Raw genomic sequence first — 16,038 nt, 5'->3', positions numbered from 1 at the left:
TTTTTTTTTTTTTTTTTTTTTTTTTTTTTTGGTTTTTTGAGACAGGGTCATAGTCACTTTGTAGCCCAGGCTGGTCTCAAACTCAGAGCGATCCTCCTGCCTCAGCCTCCCAAGTGCTGGGATTACAGGAGTGCTCCACCACGCCTGGCTCATCACCTTCTTTATCTGCTTGCTTTTTACAGTTTACCATTATATGCTGGAATTCTGGCTTCACAGTTTGAGTCTACGGCTTTAGCATCCACAGAACTGATACTGAGAAGCCCAAGCACACGTGTCACCCACTTCACCACACAGCTTTTTCTTTTCCCCACCTAATAGCCACTTTCACGAATGCTCTTAGGTTGTATGCAGTTGATTGGGAACTCGAGGAATGTTTCCATGGTACCTTCTTACCTTTTATGACAGAGGCATCCTCCGCATTGTAAACTTGTTTGGTCACATACAAAAGCTGCTTTCCAGTCCTCACTACACAGTCATTTCATTAGGAAATGCTGAAGGAACTTTTAAATGCCTGGAGGGTAAGTTAGCCCCTGAAGACTTCCTAAGAATTACGGAATAGGAGTGAGCAAGGAGGAATGGGAAGGGAAGGGAGGGGAACAACAACAAAAAGTAAGATGAGTCATGTGCATGTACAAATTCCCCATAATAAATATAAACATGTACTACTAAAAAACACATGAAAAGAAAAAACAATTACAGGATAGCAAAGGTCTAGCTCATCGGGTCTGTTGGTCTCTGGCAGTCTTCAGGGACCTGCTGTGTGACACTGCTCTGACCACGCAGCCTAGGGTTAGAAGGTATGTGAGCAGAGTTGTGCTTTTGGAGACGCCACACATCAGAACAGTAGAGTATCAGGGCCTCAGAACTGAGTAGTACTGGCTAACTGGGCGGCACCATGTACAGTGTTCCACACTCAACTTTTGCAAACCCTTCTTTGATTTATAGTTCATTCTGCATCCTTCCCTCTAAAACTGAGTTCCTGCGCAGCAGGATGTCTGGACCCCACATTCCTGCCCATACTTCAAGCTTTACAGTTCATCCACCAGTTGCCAGCAAGATGTGCTGTAGAAACTGAGAGGCCTTTTTGTTGCTGCAGGCCACGTGAGATAGGAAGAAACATTTTTGTTTAGCATAAAAACATTTCCTTTTTAGTCCCTCTGTCTCTGAGCACTTGATCCACCTGTTGCACTGGCTCTTACAGCCTCATCCTTTCTATTCCTGTGTCTGTTACTTTTCTCCTTACTGGGACAAAATTCCCAACACCCACAAGTTAAGGGAGGAAAGGTTTATTTAGCTCATAGTTTGTAGAGGTCTCAGTCTGTAATCGGCTGGCTCTAAGGAAGGGGGAATGGCAGAGGGGCGTTGCAGAGAGAAACAGTTCACAACGGGCAGAAGGCAGCAAAGCAAGCAAGGGCCCTCAGCAGCTGCTTTCTCCCTCTTCTACTCCAGCTGGGTACTGGGCTTAGGCCAGACCAGCAGTAGCATCACACACACTAGATTCGGCCACCTCTGAAAAAGGCCCACCCGTGACTGCATGAGGCTGTGTGGGGATCTAGACTTAGCCGTAACAGCAGGTAGAGAGGGCTTCTCCACTGAGAGCCTCCTCTCTTGCAGATGTGTGTAATGTGGATCACCAGAACAAGGCAGGATACACCCCCATCATGCTGGCAGCCCTTGCAGCCGTGGAGGCAGAAAAGGACATGCAGGTTGTAGAAGAACTTTTCAGCTGTGGGGATGTGAACGCCAAAGCCAGCCAGGTCAGTGGACGCTTCCTGTGCTAGCCAACGTGGCACAGCGGCACGAAGCAGCCCTAGTTTCACGTTGCCCCGCCTGAAGCCCCGCACTCCCAGGCGCTTCTGGCCGATTGGGCGTACCAGGGACACGTGGCTTCCACTGCCCCCCAGAACCTCTCCCTCCTTTGTCTGGCCCACCCCCGGCCTGCCTGCATATAAATGATTGCGTGTCCCCACCTGGCACCAAGTGCCTACTGCTTCCTGCAGTCCTATCTTCATGCCAGATTTGGAGTCTCAAGTCCAGATGTGTTCGTGCCTTCATTTTAAACCTTTTCTGAACTTCCCAGCTCCTTCCTGTACTGAGGCAGATCATGATCTTCCTGGCTCTTAGCTCACAACAAATGCGTTTCTCCATGCCTGCCACCACCCCACCCCGAATAACTACTGCACGCCAGGTTCTTCGTCACTGCTCTGTTCTCATCCCCTTGCCCCCAACACAGCCCACCACAGGCTCCGCCTGCCAGCTCCTCCTGTACTTCTGAAGTTGCCATCGCTCCTTTCCACAGGCGGGGCAGACGGCCCTCATGCTGGCCGTCAGCCACGGGCGCATAGACATGGTGAAGGGCCTGCTGGCCTGCGGGGCCGACGTCAACATCCAGGACGACGAGGGCTCCACCGCCCTGATGTGTGCCAGTGAGCACGGGCACGTGGAAATCGTCAAGCTGCTGCTGGCCCAGCCAGGCTGCAACGGCCACCTGGCGGACAATGTGAGCCATGCCCTTGGGCCCGCAGATGGGGTGGGGATGCTGCCCTGTGGCCCAATGTGGCAGCATTTACTGGGTGAAAACTCATACATCCATCAGCTAAAGCCAAGGGCAGAAAATAGGCATCTTCCCCACATTCAGAAAAGGAAGGAGGTGATTTCTGGGCACCTGTGGGACCTGGTGTACTAACGGGCTGTGAACAGACTTGGCTACAGAATCAAAGGCTGCAAGGCAGCTTCTGATAAGTCCGCAGGGAGACGGCCAGGTTACCAATTGCTCAGGAAACTGCATTACCGGTATCAGAAGCTGGGGTGAGTAGGTGACTCGAACTAGCCCCTTTTCCACCCGGAGGCAAGGCAGGTGCTCCACTGCAGCCCCCCAGAGTGGTAACTTGTTGCGTTTCATAGACGAGGGGATCCCAACGCCTCCGTGGCGTTGCGTACCATTCCCCACTTCTCCTCAGCCTGTTCCTGTAGTTGTCACCTACTTCCAAGCTGTCCCCATTCCGGATAACCTCTATCCTGGGAAACCTCCTGAGGCAAAGGGGTATTCTGGGTGTCTCCAGGCCAAAGGGGAGGAACACCCCCGAGAAGCGGAAGGCACACGACCAGCACGGAGCAGTAAAGTGGGCTGAGGGTCACAGAGGTCAGGCCGCTCCCGTGCTTCAGAGTTTATCTCTGTGGAGCACAGGCCTGAACCAGAGCTTCCTTCAGCTCAGCTTCTTAAAGTTAGGGAAAACATCACGCTTTGCAATTTATTTCAGGTCCTGCTGGCCAGAGGTCTTTCCTGGCCTGCGGGACTTCCCAGCTCTGGCTCCTCAGCTCCTCCACAGACTGGGGCTGCGCCTGCCCGCTGGGTGTCTGGTCCCCTTAACTTCCCGGAGAGCAGCCAGAGTGTCTCACTCACCTTTCCTCCAGCGCAGTCTGCGTTCAGACGGGTTTCGGGGTTCGCTTGTTTTTACTTCTGCAAATAATAAGCTTGTAGATGAAAAACAAGAATCTGTAGAACCACAGCAACTTCCAGAATCCTGGCCCCACCAGCTGATTGCCCACTTCCTTACCCATAAATGAGTAGGAGAAAGTCCAACTGGCCTCCAGAAGAAAAGCAGCTCCTAGAATTCTCAGTGTAGGAGGGAATGTCCCTAAGATTCAAGCCACATTAGAACTGTTTCCGGCTGCTCCTGACCAGAGGGGAGGCCTTATTCCAAGACAAGGCAGAAAGTAAGTTCCATTATTTGCCTTGTTGCACCTCCCTTACCACTGACTGTTAACCAAGCCGTGAACTAAAGTTTCCTTTCACGTGTGTGGTTGTTTCCCTTGACATTTCCATAAGATACATATATGTAAGTTGCCAGGGTTGAGTCCCTGGCAAATGGCCATGCCTCACACGCACACCCTGGTACTTGTCTGTAATTATAAGAAAGAAACTAAGTTGTCTTTCTACCTCATCTTGTCCTGCTGCCCCCTTCTCGTGGGCAAGCGGTTGAATGGGACTTCCTTGGGGGTTCCTGCATTTCTGGGAGTCGGTGTTCAGGCCTCTGTGCTGCACGCTGATAGCAGAGACAGAGTGAGTGAGTGACCTTCACAGCTGCTTTCCTCAGGGGGGAGGTTTGTTCCATCTTCCTGCGCTTTGAGGCCCAGAAACATTTCCTGAAGGTCTCAGTGGATGGCTGGAGTGGGGGGACCTCATCACGCGCTGGAGAGTGTTTCGTACTTTTGGCTGTCTGGACACTGACAAACCCACCCTGGCTTGTCTGTTTTTTCAGGATGGCAGCACTGCTCTATCCATAGCTCTGGAAGCAGGACACGGGGAGATTGCCTTTCTTCTGTACGCCCACGTCAACTTTGCCAAAGCCCAGTCTCCGGTCAGTGTTGTGCACTTGGCGTTGATAAATAGACCGAAACCCAGCAGACGGGGAGTCCCCTCCCTCGAGGAAGTGGTAGGACACATGGATTTTGTGCCGATTCTGAAAATGGAACTTGCAGTCCAGAGCTAAAGAATTCATCATCTCCACCACCCTGAGAGCCGGCAGAGCTGAGGTGCAGCAGAGGCTGTGCCCGGCTCACCCTTGGGAGAGATGCTCACACTTGGTGCACACCACTCGGATGGCCTAGGCTGGGCCTGCACGTGTGTTTCCCTCTGAGGAGACACTGACTCCCCCGACATCTGACAGGCAGGGCCTGCTGCCGGTGGACCTGCCTCGGGTTCCCAGCCAGAGCTCTCGTGGGTAGTCATCAGCTGTGGCGGCCCAACCTCCTCCACAGTCACGGGGGACACGTGTACCTTACTAATCCCTACTTTTCTTTTCCTTTCCTGGTCTCTAGGGCACCCCTAGGCTTGGAAGGAAGATGTCTCCTGGACCCACCCACCGAGGTTCATTTGATTGATTTGTGCAGAGCAGCCCTTTGACATGCCATCACTACGCTGCTGACTTCTACGCCATCACAAAGACTGTGCCTGCGCTCACCAGCACACAGGCGGCAGCAGTGCCGGCAGGAGATGCTGCCCGCACGCCGCCCCCTCGGCCCTCATTTCTCTGTGGCTGTGAGTCCCTGCCTCGTTATGGACAGTGGTAGAAAGGCAGCCTGACCCGGATATGCAACTTCTCTCCCTTCTCCCCTCCTCCTGCAACAAAAAATACGTCTTTCTAAATGAGGAAGTTGAGATGAATTGATCATCAGCAACTCAGGCCAGGCTGGTTGTTTCTGGGTGAAAATAGAAGTTAGAACTCCCAAACAGTATAAAACTTAAAGGAAATATTTCCAGTTGGTTTTATCTAAGTGGATTATATGACTTTTTATATAAAGGCGTCTATATGAAATTGATACAGTATTTTAAACTTTTATATTCCACAGTGATTAAAGACACAAAGAACTACATGTCACATTGCCACGGTTTTAACAATTGCACAGACCTGTCTCTATCTGTTGGTAAAGGAGGAACTGGCTCTGTATTTGCCTCCAGAAAAACTTAGTGTCCTTCTCCATGTATTTATGGATTCCTTTATACCATTCCACATTTACCTTGGTCTTATATGTATTTAAATGTTTGAAGTGCCTTAGACTCTTGCCATTATTTTCAAAATAAAATTTCATTAAGCTCTTTTCCTTCTCCCTGCCTCTGGACCCACCTACCGAGGTGACACTTGTCCGTCCCAGTCTTGTTGACTTACAGTGCACAGATGTGGATGGGTGGGGAAGGGGAATGGGCAGCCTCCGGGTCCTGGACTGCAAGGGGCTGGTCTTCCAAGAACGCTCATGAGCTGGATTCCACGTGTGCAGCTGAAGGTGAAGACTGCTACGCTTACAGCTCATCAGCCCGGTGTTCGCCTGGGGAGCTCCAGGTTTATTCCTCCCAGCTGCGAGAGCCCTTGTCCTTGACTCTTCATTGCGGTATGACCGCTGGTGACTGAAAAACAGCAACAAGGAAGGAGAGATGAAGCAGCACTCATGATCCCTGCTAGCTCTGGGATCCAGGCTGAACTTCAGTTCAGATAATTATTCGTGCTCAGGTTCCTACAGACCCAAAATGGCCCAGGAAATTTAGAGTGGGTTTGTGAAGAGAAGCGTCTGTGTTTTGTCGGGGGCGGTGGTTCCATCTGAGAAAGGCATTAATACTGTAAATGCATGGGAAATCCTTGCCTCTGCCTGTGAGCTGTCAGCTTTCTGGTGCTCAGTTCTAGAGGGGAAAGTGCTTGTTTTATCTGTGAGTGAGGTCTTATATAATGTGTATCTAACCTCTGGCTAACGTGCACTGGTATGGGCCTTGTTTGCTCTCATAACACTGGGCACTTCAAATGCTTTTTATCTTGGGATCTTGACACGCTGTACACACAGCCTGATTATCCCCACTGGTACAGCTGCACTTTACTGAAGGACAACTTCTTAAAGGGATCTGTGGCGAGATACGGACGGGGTCCCCAAATGAGGCCATCCAAGGTTTGGGGATTCCTGCTAATTCTAGCCAAAGTTAAGAGGAGGCCAAGTCTGTAGGTAACAGGCAATTTCCCAGGAACTCTTGCCCTGAAAAGTGAGTGGCTGAGGCTAGAATTCACCCCCAAACAACAGAAATTTTGAGATTGGTGTTAGTAAAGCAGCGTGTGCTGCCTCCATTATGGCTAACGTGTTGACCCTCTTACTGAGCACGAGGCGGTCCTTTTCCTCTGGAGAAACTGAGCGGGGACACCCTACCTAGCACAAGTCCCCAAATATGTGAAGCATCAAGCCTTGTGTATAAACTGCCTGTACTGAGAACAGGTCTACTACTTTCTTTTCTCTTGGTACTGGGGGTCGAATTCAGGAACCTGTGCTTGCAAGGCAGGCAGCAGAACCACTGAGCTAAATCCCCAGCCCCTCTACCACTTTTAATACTGAAACAGTGCAGATAGGTGATGATCCTTGTGGCTGGCAAGAAAGCTACCATCTTTCCCTCAGAGGAAATAATACACAACTAATCATAACCTTCTTTAAGTCCTTGAGGGTCCTTTTCAGTGGAACTGCAAATAGAAATACTGTGTTTTTATGATGCTTTTGTATAAGCTTCCCCTTCACAATACAGAAAAGAATTCCTGGGGGGAATTCAGACCTTTTATATCTGGGAATTTGCAGGCATCCCACATATTTCTCCAAGTGGCCAGGGGTCCATACTGAAAATTTCTTACTCCCAAATTGTGAAGCCCTTTATATTGGTTCTTTTCTAAACAAATTAGGAAGGGTAGGGGGAGCTAAGCAGCAGCACCATATGTTATCTTTAATGAGTCCAGAGAGATACCAGTGTGGCATTTGTCCATGTTCAGTGGTGTTTCTGCATTTCCTGGAGTTGTCATTTCTAGAAGGCTCAAACAGAATGCCACAGTCATTTCCTATACCCGAGGAGTACATGGCTCGTTATATAAGTGACAGATGCTAAGCAAGCCACCATGGCTTGGTTTTCCCATGTTAATCTTTTCCTTGCCTGCTTCCTCATGGAGCTGAACTATTCCTGCTCAGGAAGAAAGCTGTAAACCAGTGCTTTGGCTGTGAAATAATGACAATTTTCCATTTTACTTTTTACTGAAAGCACAATATTATTTTAAGCCCTGAGCCTTAGCAAGAAACTATTTCATTGTACTTTCTGCATAAGGAAATTACTGATCATATATGTGTTTACTCTGCTCTTACTCAGCATGGCTATAATTCAGAAGCCAGCCTGATAATAAAAAGACTGCCCTTTGTGAAGATTATTACAACAGAAGGAGGTGGCTGACCCACCAGCCAGTGTGCCTGAGCTGCATGTGCTCTCTCCCTTCCACTGCAGTCCCTGGCTCTTTCCTCAGCGGTGGAAGTAGACAGTCCCAGTCAGGACTTGTGATGGTGACCCCGAGCCACCTAACCTGAATTCAGAGCCACCTAACCTGAATTCAGGCAAGGATTATGCAGAGAAGCTGGAAGGCAAAGAACTATTTTTGTGGGTGCATGCCAAATCAGAAAAGTCTGATTTACAGAACATTTGGGGAAGAACTGGTTTCTTATTTTGTTTTGTTTTTTAAAACCAGCTGTCAGTGCAAGGTCCTGCATTCAATTCTGAGTACCAAAATAAATAAATAAACTAGCTGTCTACCACCTCTCCCTTTAAGACATTTGGTGGCGGAAAGAGGATGGAAATGTCCCTAATTTTCAGTAAGTGGAACCGACCTCAATTCTATTCTGGCCCAATATGAATCCTCTGCTTAAGTCAAAATAAGTTTATACTTGTGTCTCATTCCCTGACCCAAGGAAAACCAGTTTCCCCAGCCCTGAACCAGCTGAAAGGAAGAGGAGATATCTGAGCTGTGGACAGGCAGGTGCTGCTGGCTTGACACTGTGTAAAGGTTGGCAGCAGGAGACAGCCAGCTGCATGGGCCACTTCTTCCTCCTGTGTCAGGCAGCTGGGAGGTGCCGTGGCCGCTCTGCTCTGTAAGGAAGCAGTTGGTATGCCTAAACAAACAGCTAATGATAACAGTATTCTCTAACTGGGTAGATCCCTCACCCTCCAACCCTACCTAAAATATCGCTAACTGGAAAAGCCAGACTTCTGACAGGAAGCTCGCTAGGATCGGCCTTTGTGCTTGGGTCTGTAATACCATCTGCCAAGACAGAAGTTCCAGTGCCCAGCTGGTAAATACCAGCTGAATGAATGAGTGTTCTGAAACATAACTGAAGGGTGGTATTGAAGAGAGTGGCCCTGGTGGGAGGAGGTACCTGGGGGGCGGTGGCACACGGGCTGCTGTCACTGGTCCAGTTCTTGACCACCGCGGTTGGGCACTGCTGGCGTCACGTTGCCATCCTGCTTCAGTGCCTTTCTGATGTGTCAGTTAACTTCACTTTTTTTAATGGTACTGAAAATTGAACCCAAAGCCTGTGCACTGAGCTACATCCCCAACTCTTCTTTCAGTTTTTAAATTTTGGAGACAGCATCTTGCCAAGACACTCAAGCTGGGCTGAACCTGTGATCCTCCTGCCTTAGCATCCCAGAGTGCTAGGATTATAGGCATGGGCCACCAGCACTGCTGGTCCCCAGCGCGGTGACCAGTGCTAAAACAGGCATCTGGGTGACTGTGTGCTTAGAGTGCTCTTGCCAGCTTGCATGACAGGTGGATGAGGAACAAGAAATAAGTCTTAGGGCTAGGGATTCAGCTCAGCGGTATGGGCACCTGCTTCGCAAGCACAAGGTCCCGAGTTCGATCCCTGGTACCAAAAAATAATAGTAATAAAATAAATGTGATTTAAAAAAAAAAAAAAGTCTTGCTGAGGTCACAGCTACACGTGACCCCTTAAGATGTGAGAAGACTTACTTCCATGTATAAACAAAAAGATGTTTGACATCACTGGCTATTACAGATTCTGAATTAGAACAACACTGAGATACCATCTTATTCCAGAAAGAATGTCTGTCCTCAAAAACCAGACAATAATTCTGGTGAGGCCTGGGGGGTAGGGTGGAGCTTCTACATTATGGGTGGGAAGGTAAACAATTACGATCTCTATGAGATTCCTCAAAAAAGAACCCTAAAAATAGAAATTCCATTTGCCCTAGCTATTCTCCTAGGTATCTTCCCGAAAGAACTGAAGTCATTATATTACAGTGATACATTCAAACCCATGTTTATAGCTGCGCAACTTATAATCTAAATCTTGGCAACAGCCTATATGTCTATCAACAGATGGATAAAGAAAATGTAATACTTAAGAAGGATAAAGTTGAGGCATTTGCAAGTGAATGGGTGCACCTCAGACCGTGATGTTAAGCAAAATAAATCAGACACAGGTTTAAATATTGCAAGGTTTCTCTATATGAGATACCCAAAATATAAAGAAAGAGCAACATAAAGACGACAGGAAATAGGGCGATCTTTTTCAAACGGGAAGGGGAACACAAGATGGAGGTGGGGGGGAGAAAAGGGATGGAGAAAAACAACTGAAGAAAAAACAGAAATAGAACTTTTGCAAATGGCAAGAGAAACGAGTTGGGAGCAGGGAGGGATAAGATGGGGAACAAAAATTTAAGGTGCACTATGTACCTGTACGAGCTCCCTGCGATAAGTAATCACTGGCTGACCAGTGCAGCATGACTTGGCTTTTCTTTACCAGTACAGAAAAGGTCTCCTGGTAGTGGGTGCTGCCCTGATCCAGGGCCTGTGCAGTTTCCTTGTGGACAGGAATGGGACCGAGAGACTCCATCACAGAACACCAACAGCTACGTGAACGAATGCCAGCTTAGTACTCCCAGGTGTAGTTCACCTCAGCCCCATGAAAGACTCAGGGCCATGAAAGACTTGGTATCTTGGGAAAAGAACAGCCACTTTCTATGCACCTTGGGATGCAGCTGGAAGCTTACAGACTCGTACCTCTCTTAAGAGTGGTGCATCGGGAAGGCCTAGGAAAACACATTGCTGGGCCCCAAGCCCCAGTCTCTCAGTCAGTTGGTCTAGGGAAAGACCTAGGAATCAGCATTTGTAATGCGCTCCCAAGTGCTATGCCACCGGTGTGGAGTGGCTGGGAAGCACTGCCCTGGGGAGGGCGGTTAGAGCAGGACCCCTGCCTCATGTCCACTGCAAGAGCCTGCCAGAGGGGGGCCCTGTGGCTCTGGTTTCGTGCACCTCTGTGGGGTTTTATTGTATTTTATTTTTTTCTTTTTGGTACCAGGGATCAAACTGAGGACCTTGCACTTGCAAGGCAGGCACTGTGCCACTGAGCTAAATCCTCCCCTCTCTGTGGGGTTTTGTCACTGAACCACGCCATTTCCAGAGACTAAGCCTTTCCCTATAGAACTTCCACCCTCTAATTTATAACACCGTTTTGCAAAGATGCTATTGCCCAATAGCATGTCCGTCTTTCTACAGCTTTACAGGATAGTGTTTATAAATCTCGTGTTCATCTACAACTGGGTTTTAGAATGCAGCCAAAGGCCTTGACTGGAATCATGGCAGTCTTTCAAGAAAAATGACCCACACATTTCTCTTAGACAGAAAGAAATCTTCCTTTATACTTATGCCTGGGTCTCTGTGCTGGCTCACTCCAGAGTGAATGCTCCTTTCACAGCCACAGTCTGCTCTGGAAACCCCAGCAAGATGCACATCTCCCCACTCCACGCCTCAATCCGCCCTCTATTCTAGTCTGCTCTCAGCAGCAGCGGCACACAATGGTCCCTTCCAGGCAGGACAGTGGTCATTCTGGATACTCATGCCAGGCCTGAGACAGAGGCATCTGTGAGTGGAAGTCACAGGGCCATGAGGGACCAGGAGCCAGCTCCGGGATCCCCTGCTGAAAGGCACAGAATGCCTGTCACAGCCCTGGGCTCAGACACAGTGGAGATGAATAACAAAGTCAGAGACCAGGGTTTCAGCAGGAAACGAGCCAACCCACTTCTGTGCTCCCCACTACAAATTCACCTCAGAGAGACAAGGCTTACTTTCTAGAAGCACACCTGCCGAGACTGAGTGAAGAAGGCCTTGGATGACCAAAGGAACGTCAGCGAAGGTCGCTGTGTTTCCTTCGGTCTCTGTCAGGACGTGTGTCCTAACATAACCCAGCAGCCAGATGTGCGGTGTCTGACTTGTCCTGCCATAGACGTTGGTCAGTATAATATTTTCAAAGGTACAACTATGATTTAGCCTTCTACGTCAGAGTATAGAGATCCCACCAGAAATAGACAATAAGCCTACACTTCCCAGAGCACAAGGGTTTTGGATTCAGGGATGTTTCACCAAATTCTCCTCTGTGTTTCGAACACCTATTGAAATCAGGAAGGCCCCAAACTGTCTTTGCTTAGTAGTATCCCTAGAAGTTTGCCTTTCAAACATCCACACATACACCAACTCCTACATGCGAAGCAGTTTTACCCAGATGCCAACATGCCATCTCCGGCGAACACCCCACCACCGAGGCAGACAGGGCGTTTCTTATTCATGTCTGCGGCAGTACAGCCAGTCACTCTTCCTGTTCTGCTTCCTCCTCTCCTGCTGTGCATTTGATGCCTAACAGTGAATGGCTTTCCCTTTATGTGTTCATTTTCTGGTTTCTACCAAGATTAATTAAACATTATCTGTAGAGCTGAAAAATATTCAGCCAGGGACACTGAAGCAAACAGTAACTGCAGGGAGCTATTTTGATTGAAGGTGCAAACTGCTTCTAACTACTCTCCAGAGAGGGTCCCCTCTGACTTCTAAGTGAGCCCTTAGTTGTCTATGCTGAGCCACTGCGGCTTACAGGAGAGACAGCCCCCACCCAGCACCCAGCAGTAAATGTTTCTTGCTCCCTTGTCCCAGGGCCAGTGAAGGGGCTCTGGGTCACCAGCCGCTCACGGCTGCGCACTGAGGTAAGCTGCTTTGGTCAGGCCACAGGGAGAATTCCACTTGATTCCGTGTGAGCTCGCTCTCCGGCCAGGCTGTCCAAACTTCTTTTTGCCATACAAAAATGCAAGACGCCAAGTGGCTAAGGATTCTTTTCATTGGTTGTTGTATTTTTTGTTTGTCTGAGTCAGGGTCTCTGTAGCTCAGGTGGGTTGCAAACTCAGGATGCTCCTGACTCAGCCTCCCAAGCTCTGGGCTTATGTGCCACTGCGCACAGCCGCCTCGGGAGTGAGGTTCAGATGTGGAACCCCTTCAACTCCACAGCATCATTTTGGCCCAAGCAAGTTACCAGCCCAGCCCAGATTCAAAGAGATGAGAAAACGAACTCCTTAGCGAAAGAAACGACAAAGCCACATCCCCCAGTGTTTGGCCATAGAAAGCAAGAGATCTGGAACCATGAAACGCAGTAAATCCATCAGAGTGGGATCTTCCCCCGTCATAGCTCTGGCCAGGACTAGGGGAGCTCAAGAGACGCTCTCTTGTGAACCTGCTCCCAGCCCGAGGGAAAGCAGGCCTGCGCTGGGCCGGCCTGAGATAAGCAGTCTCAGCGCTCCTCCACGGGAAGCAGAGTGTGAGTTCGCAGCCGGACGTGACTGTCACCACGGGGGACCCAACTACACACCTCTGCCACAGGGCACCTCCTGTGCCTGTGAGCAAGGCAGGCAACAGCGCTGCATGGAATCTGTTTCTCTGTAGGAAAAGCAGGTTATCTATTGAGAAAGCATCTGGGAAGCCAGTTTCACAAGGGAGATTTTTCAGGAGGCCTGAGATGAGGCACAGCTGCGGGCAACCCACAGGGCAGCACCTCAAGCTCAGGGAAACGTGCCTGCCTCGGCTTTCTTTTTCTTACTGCCAGAGCCGAGAGGGGCTGCCCGCTCAGTTCTCAATGAAGTACTTTCTTCACCACAAGCCATAGCTACTTCATCTGGCCAGCAGAGGAGGCTCCACAGTGATTTCCGAATTCTTGTCCATGAGGCGGTCTTACAGGGAAAGTCTGGCTCAGACTCTGAGCACATTCTAGGAGGCATCACTCACTGGCTACACATGGCTGTAATCTCAGCACCAGACTGAACTACACAGGGAGACCCTGTCTCAAAAAAAGAAAGAAAAGAAAGAAATTGTTTTTAAATAAAATAAAAGGCTCCTTGAGCAGAGCCTCCTGGCACAGGAGAAGCGTGGGGCCTGTCTGGTGAGGCCAAGTCTGCAGGTGGCCAAGGCAAGTCTCACAGTCGCTCACTAAGGACAACAGTGGGAGGGCAGACGAGTTCTGTCTTTTCCAAGACGGAGAGGGTCCAAGTGCTGAACCCAAAACCCAACAACGGGCACAGAGCAACAACGCCTTTGAGAGAAAGTGGAAGCCAGGAATTCTATTAATTCAACTGAGTGGGTGTTCCTTCAACTAAATAAACGGAATGAACACCCGGTGTCTCTGTGCAGGACCTGCCAAGGGCAGTGAGAGGCTCTGCGGGCGTCCTGAGTTCCCAGCCAGCACTGCTACCTCCAGACCCAGCAGCCTGACCCAGCATCTCCTCCTAGCGGCCAGTGGTGGACACAGCCAAGCCTGAGCCATTCTAAAAACAAGTTTCTCAAACAGGATGTAAAGGGTTACAAGAATTAATGCAATGTTACAAAAAATTCTAAGTGAATAAATCTGACATTCCGGATTGTACCACATATACTAATGGTCAATACTATTTCATGAAACTATGTGGATGTTCTGAGTCACAAAGTCAAATGCTGATGTTAGAGTGAATAGGGTATAATTTATAATATTCGCAAACCCATGTCTAGATTAGGATGCAGGCAGATCTTCCCTAGTTCCTCAGAGCAGGAAACACCCAGAAGGATCATCTTCAAGTGCGCACAGGGGCTCACTCTGGGTGAGGGGCTTCAGGGTGGAGAGAAGCAAAAAGCAAGAGGAAAAGCTGGGCATGGTTGAGTGCAGCTGTAGCCTTAGCTACACAGGAAGCTGAGGTAGGAGGATCACTTGAGCCCAAGAGTTCAAGACCACTCTGGACAGTGTATCGAGCCACTGTCACAAAAACAAAAGGAAAAGAGAAAAGGAAGCGATATACTCCCTGCCTACTGGGTGGCTAAATGCTATAGCTAATCAACCAGCCAGCTGCGCGGGCAAGGAAAAAGCAGGGCATGGTGCTGCAGGCCCCAGACACAGGAGCAGCAGGCAGGGAGAAGGGCTGCCAGACACCACAGGGCACCTGTGTCGTCTCTCACACTGTGGCCCTGAAACTGCTGGAGAGGAGCGGGGTGCTCAGGCTGGGGTTGAAAGGACTCGCAGGGTGACGCCCTCACCTCCGTGGGCTTCGTCCTGGTGACCCACAATTATAGCCTCATGGGCCCTGAAAGTTTCAAGGTCAGCTAACTTTGATCTTCCTCTTTTCATTACTCCTTTTATTATGCCTGACTTTACATTGTAGAAAAATATACTTAACATGAAGTTTAGTATTTTAAATGCATGATTCGGTGGCATTAAGTACACTCATAATATTGTATGACCGTCACCACCATCCATTTCCAGAACTTTCCAATGGTCCAAAAAAGAAACTCCACCATTTTTAAGCACTAACTGTCCACTTTATCCTCCCCGAGCCCTTGGTGGCCCCAGTTCTACTTTCTACTTTTTTATTTCTTTTTTCTGAAACAGGATCTCACTATCCAGTTCTACATAGCCTAGGCTGGCCTCGAACTCTCTGTAATCCTCCTGCCTCAGTCTCCTGAGTGCTGGGATTACCAGTGTACAGCACCATGCCTAACTTGTCTCTCTGCTTTTGCCTAGATACCTCATATAAGTGGAATCATATGATAGCTGTTCTTTTGTAATTGGTCTCTTTTAGGGTTCATGCACATTATGAGCTATGTCAGAATTTCATCCTTTTCGTGGCCGAGTAGCAGTCCATCATGCAGATGTGCCATCCTTCACTCAGACAGTCACCTCAGACAGACAGACACACCTGGGAAGTTACCATCAGCCTATTTTAAAATGAAGGGACCAAAGGCTCAAAGTAACCGCACTGCTCGAGAAGCTGATCAGAGAGGCCAGGCCTGCTGCCTCCTGGGCCAAATCTTTTAGCCATTGCTGCAAGCTTTTGAGAGCCTGCCTTTCCTTGACACCCTTTTATTTCATGTCTGCTCCCATTTTAATGGTGAAAAATAAAAACTAACCCTTATATCTACCTACATACCAGGCATGTTTTGAGAACTTGTATGTTACACCTTTCTCCTCACTACCCTATAAGGTAATTGTACACTGTTATTGTTCCTCTATTACAGGTGAGAAAACAGCAGCATAGAGAGATTAAATAAGTTACCTAAGGTCACAGAGCTATCAAGTAACAGAGCCCCTGCACTTTATCACTCTGCTACTCTGTCTTGCTTTAGAAAGAACAGCATTCTTCACCGTAGACCACCCTATATTTCTCAAATTCCTGACAGGAAGTATCAGCTAAGATGCTCTTTATCTGAAATTCAGGAAGCCAAGGTTTTTTTGCCACCAGGGAGAAGACTGCAGAATGGTGGAATGAATTGTGACCAGAATCGTGGGAAGAATTAAGTTCTGAGGTAGCACTGTAATCAACTTACAGGAACATAAAATGGCCCCAAGTTCTACGTGGACTTCTGAGAGACAGTCTCCCCCAAACGCAGGGCCAATGGAATC

At 48.8% G+C, this 16,038-nt stretch overlaps 1 protein-coding gene and 1 long non-coding RNA gene across 7 annotated transcripts in view; one reads left to right on the top strand and one right to left on the bottom strand.

Moving 5' to 3' along the window:
• Positions 1 to 5,360, top strand: part of Kank1 (KN motif and ankyrin repeat domains 1) — a 111,568-nt gene extending 106,208 nt beyond the window's left edge. For all 6 annotated transcript variants that reach the window (XM_033757749.1, XM_010640130.3, XM_010640129.3 and 3 more), the window contains 4 exons: positions 1,615 to 1,757; positions 2,300 to 2,500; positions 4,263 to 4,361; positions 4,822 to 5,360. In XM_033757749.1, the coding sequence (XP_033613640.1) occupies positions 1,615 to 1,757; positions 2,300 to 2,500; positions 4,263 to 4,361; positions 4,822 to 4,884 (506 nt within the window). In that variant the 3' untranslated portion in view covers positions 4,885 to 5,360. The remainder of the gene's footprint in view (positions 1 to 1,614; positions 1,758 to 2,299; positions 2,501 to 4,262; positions 4,362 to 4,821) is intronic.
• LOC104873452 overlaps positions 467 to 16,038 on the bottom strand; it is an 80,721-nt gene continuing 65,149 nt past the window's right edge. The window contains exons 3-4 of the long non-coding RNA XR_783478.2: positions 5,670 to 5,905; positions 467 to 541 (exon numbers count right to left, since the gene is read on the bottom strand). This is a non-coding gene — a long non-coding RNA (uncharacterized LOC104873452). The remainder of the gene's footprint in view (positions 542 to 5,669; positions 5,906 to 16,038) is intronic.

This window comes from Fukomys damarensis, unplaced genomic scaffold (assembly GCF_012274545.1).
Source record: "Fukomys damarensis isolate Sample0158 unplaced genomic scaffold, DMR_v1.0_HiC HiC_scaffold_31, whole genome shotgun sequence".
Lineage (NCBI taxonomy): Eukaryota > Metazoa > Chordata > Mammalia > Rodentia > Bathyergidae > Fukomys > Fukomys damarensis.
The sequence above is the reverse complement of the archived record's forward strand: the minus strand, read 5'-3'. Positions and strand labels throughout refer to the sequence as shown.